Source organism: Pediculus humanus, genomic scaffold (genome assembly GCF_000006295.1).
Source record: "Pediculus humanus corporis 1103172108266 genomic scaffold, whole genome shotgun sequence".
NCBI classification, from domain to species: Eukaryota; Metazoa; Arthropoda; class Insecta; order Psocodea; family Pediculidae; genus Pediculus; species Pediculus humanus.
Window position 1 is genome coordinate 765,970 of NW_002987835.1, and position 4,396 is coordinate 770,365.

Consider the following 4,396-nt stretch of genomic DNA (forward strand, 5'->3'; position numbering starts at 1 on the left):
ATTTATCTATGACGCTGTTATTATTATTATTTTAACTTTTATTTTTGTTTTATTTTTTTTTTACACTTCATGGATATGTACGGTTTTTTCATAAAAACCGAAGTTTGAACGTTTCCCCGTTTTTTTTTTTTTTTAATTGTAAAAAGACCGGAGTGTTGCATGTTTAGCTTAGGAAACAAAGGGTAGACGCGAGTTCATGTTATTTTATTTTTTTTTTTTTCAAAGGGAAGAAAAAAAAAAAAGAGTGAAAAGTAAAAAGTTGCGAGTTTGACTAGCTGTGTTGTGTTGTTTATTTTATTCGGTTCTTCCATATCCGGTCTTAGTCAAGACAGCGTGCAGGCATTTTTTTTTTTTTTTTTTTTTTTCGTTTTCGTTTTAATTTTTCGTTTTAGTTTTTCCTTATCATCATCATTATTTTCATTTTCATTTCGTTTTGTATTTTTGTGTGTGATTTTTCGTTTTTAGTTTTGTGTTTTTTTGAAAACATAAAATTCCAATTTTTTTTTTTAAATATTTTTTTTTTCATTTCGAGAGGTAAGGAAAAGGAGAATTAAATTGAATTATTATTATTATTATTATTATTATTATTATTATTATTATTATTATTTATCGACTCGGTTGGAAAGAAGAAGATAGACAGATAGATTGATAGAAAGATGAAAAAAGAAGGAAAAAATTAAAAGAGTAATGTGTAACACATAAAATGTTTCCTGTGTTGTTTGTTTGTTTGTTTGTTTGTTCTATTTTTATTTCTTAACGCGCGTATCTCTCTCTCTCTCTCTCTCTCTCTTATGCTTTTAGGCTGAATCGTGTCGTTTGTTCGTTCGTTCGTTCGTTCACATTTCGGTTGGTTCGAGAGAGAGAGAGTGATTTTTTTCTCTCTCTCTTTCTATTTCACAAGTATAGTTTTATTTCAATGAATGGAAAGAGAGAGAGAAAGAGAAAAAGAAATAAAAAGAGAAAAAAAATCACGTGCTATAATTGTTTGTGCGGGTTTGACTGACTGTGTGATTACTTCCTTCCGACCCGCCTTTAATTCATCCCTAAAAATTTTCCCTCTTTCTCTCTCTCTCCCTTTCTCTCTCTCACTCACTCACACTTTCAATTGCCAATTTGCAATTCGCACGAGCGAGCGAGCAAGCAAGCGAGGGAGATGATGATGATGATGATGATGATGGGGGTCGTCGTGTGTTTGTGTTTGTATAGTTTGCCGTTTCGCCCAATTGTTATGCAAAAATTTCTCGTGTGTGTGTGTGGTTTTTCGTAATGTGAACGTGGCCGAGCATGGCCATTGACTGACGCCACCCCTTTTTTAACCGTAATTTATTCAAAACAAATTGTCCATTTTTTTTTCCGCATAATCATTTTTTTTTTTTTTTTTTTTTTTTTTTTTTTTACTCTGATTGTGATTACAGTGGGAATTCTAAAATAATTGTAAGTAACATTCCGCTTCACGCAAGATACGAAGATTTGGAACCATTATTCTCTCAATTCGGTTCTGTTCAAAGTTGTGAAAAGAGTAATTCAAGGGATGGAAATAGCCAGTCGTATCAAGTCGTGTATGAAACTCAAGAACAAGCCCAACAGTAAGTTTTTCCCCATCACATTTAAAGTGGTTGTAGTAGTTAGGTAGTAGAGTGGGTAGTAGGTAGTAGGTAGTAGTTAAATGGAAATTGTATTACATTTTTGTCTAGCAGGAAAAAAAAAAAAAGAAAAAAGAAAAAAAGTTTAGTCATATTACTCTTTTTAATAATTGTAACGTTATTACGTAGGTTATTACAAGGTTTGAAATTCTATTCGATTCTAAATCTGTTTTTTTTTTTTTTTTTTTTTTTTTTTTTTCTTATGCAATTTAATTTATCGTTGCTGACTCGTAAGCGAAGAATTTTTTTTTTGTTATTTAAGATGTTATGTGGGGGGAGGGGAGGGAGGGATTATTATACGTTTTTTTTTAATCTGAAGAATCGATGTCTCAATCAATCAAATAATAATGGGTTATTTTCCGTTATTGGATGGTTTTATTCTAAATTAATTTAATTTTTTTTTTTTTTTTTTTTTAGGGCTATAAATCAATTAAATTCGTACAAGTATGATAATCAAGTTTTAAAAGTGGAATTTGCTATGGAAAGGCGTAGAGGCGGTGGTCGAGGGGGGTCACGAGGAGGCGGAGGAGCCTACGGTGGTCCCGCTGCTTCGGCGAGGCAGACTGATTTTCCACTTAGAATTCTCGTTCAAAGTGACATGGTTGGAGCCATTATAGGCCGACAGGGAACAACAATCAGACAAATTACTCAACAAACCAGAGCCAGGTTAATATTGATATTATTATTATTATTATTTTGCTGCTGCTGCTGCTGTTGTTTTACTTTGCAACGTAAAAATGTTAATTAAAAAAAAAATTTTCTTTTGTATTCAAAGGGTGGACGTCCATCGCAAGGATAACGTTGGTTCTTTAGAAAAAGCTATTACTATTTACGGAAATCCAGACAATTGCACAAATGCTTGTAAAAAAATTTTAGAAGTAATGCAAGCAGAAGCGAGCAATACGAACAAAGGGTAAATTTATTTATTTATTCTTTTTTTTCCCTCCCCCTCCCTCCCCCGATCTCGAAATGAAATGGGTTATTTATAAAAAATTTCAATCTTGTTTTTCCTTCTTTACAGAGAAATTTCATTAAAAATTTTGGCTCACAATAATTTGATTGGAAGAATCATAGGGAAAGGAGGAAACACGATTAAAAGAATTATGCAAGACACCGATTCAAAAATTACAGTATCCAGGTAATTATTATTTTTTTTTTTTTTAATTTATTTCGAATTCATTTAATGTCGCCATGTTTGTTTGAAAAAAAAATCACGTTGAAAAGTCATCATCATCATCATTGTTATTTTTTTTATTTTTTTATTTTTTTTCCAGTATAAACGACATAAACAGCTTTAATTTGGAAAGAATAATCACAGTAAAAGGTACAATCGATAATATGAGCAGAGCCGAATCGGAAATCAGTGCTAAACTCAGGCAAAGTTACGAAAATGACCTTCAGGCCATGGCACCCCAGACCATGATGTTTCCCGGCCTTCATCCGATGGCCATGATGTCAACAAATAACATGGGTTATTCTTCGCGTCCGGGTGCTTTTGGTGGAGTTTATGGGTCCGGAGCACCCATTCCGTATTCTCCCATTTACCCACCGGCAGGGCCTCAGCAAGGTCCCTCCCAAGGTGGAGATTCTCAAGTAAGTTTCGAGCAAGCTATAAGTGGTGAACTCAACCTGAACCAAAAATAAAATTAAATACCTTGGAACCTATCTGTGTATGAATGACGGGATAACAGTGGATTTACTTTTTATTCGCAGAATTAATACCCTTCGAATTTACCTACCTGTATTATATTTGCCCCTGTACTACATTTATTTCCTTTACAAGTAAGTAAATAACCTCATCAAATCTGTCCCGCTCCTCGAAAATTATTATTATTATTATTTTTTATTTTTTATTTTTTTTTGTCGAAAATTATAAAAGATGATTTTTTTCGATTCGAATTAAAATTGTTTCATTTTTTTTTTTTTTTTTTGCAGGAAACTACATTTTTATTTATACCAAACAGCGCAGTTGGTGCCATTATCGGCACAAAGGGAACTCACATTAGGAACATAATCAGATTTTCAGGAGCCTCTGTTAAAATAGCTTCATTAGAACAAGAAAAAGGAACGGAACCGCCTGCTGAAAGAAAAGTTACTATTGTTGGCACTCCTGAGTCTCAGTGGAAGGTAGTATCGAGATCCGTCTGACTTTGATAATAATAATAATTATTATTAATGGTTGAATTTTTAAATTTTACAGGCTCAATATTTAATATTTGAAAAAATGAGAGAAGAAGGTTTTATCGGGAGTGGAAACGACGATGTTAAATTGACTGTTGAAATTTTGGTTCCTTCGTCTCAGGCAAGTTTTCTCTCTCTCTCTCTTTCTCTCTGTCTCTCTCTCTCTTTCGAAGGTTTAATTTAATTATATTGAAAATTCCAGGTTGGACGCATTATTGGTAAAGGAGGTCAAAACGTGCGTGAGCTTCAACATGCAACAGGTTCAATAATTAAACTTCCTGAACAAGGAGCTGCTCCTCCCGCGCAAGAAGAAACGACCGTACACATCATTGGACCCTTCTTTTCAGTTCAGGTACGTACAGGTTTTTTTTGTTTAATAATTGCAAAAAAAAACAAAATATAAATGTTTATTTATTTATTTATTTATTTATTTATTTTTTTTTTTTTTTTAACATTTAGTCTGCTCAACGAAGGATTCGATCCATGGTACAGTCGTCTACACCCGGGGGAGGAGGTGGTGGTGGTGGTGGAGTGCGAGGCGGTCCTCCTAGAAGAGAACGAGAATAATAAAA

The 4,396-nt window shown here is 33.3% G+C and overlaps 1 protein-coding gene across 1 annotated transcript; it reads left to right on the forward strand.

Annotated features, from left to right (window-relative positions):
* Positions 1-1,228: 1,228 nt before the first annotated feature.
* Phum_PHUM499690 (uncharacterized protein) lies at positions 1,229-4,391 on the forward strand (the record flags this gene model as incomplete). The annotated part of the gene is made up of 10 exons (XM_002430755.1): positions 1,229-1,245; positions 1,416-1,586; positions 2,061-2,309; positions 2,419-2,556; positions 2,665-2,781; positions 2,918-3,236; positions 3,579-3,770; positions 3,844-3,930; positions 4,027-4,176; positions 4,284-4,391. 10 exons carry the CDS (start codon positions 1,229-1,231, stop codon positions 4,389-4,391), a joined length of 1,548 nt encoding a protein of 515 aa, XP_002430800.1.
* Positions 4,392-4,396: the final 5 nt, after the last annotated feature.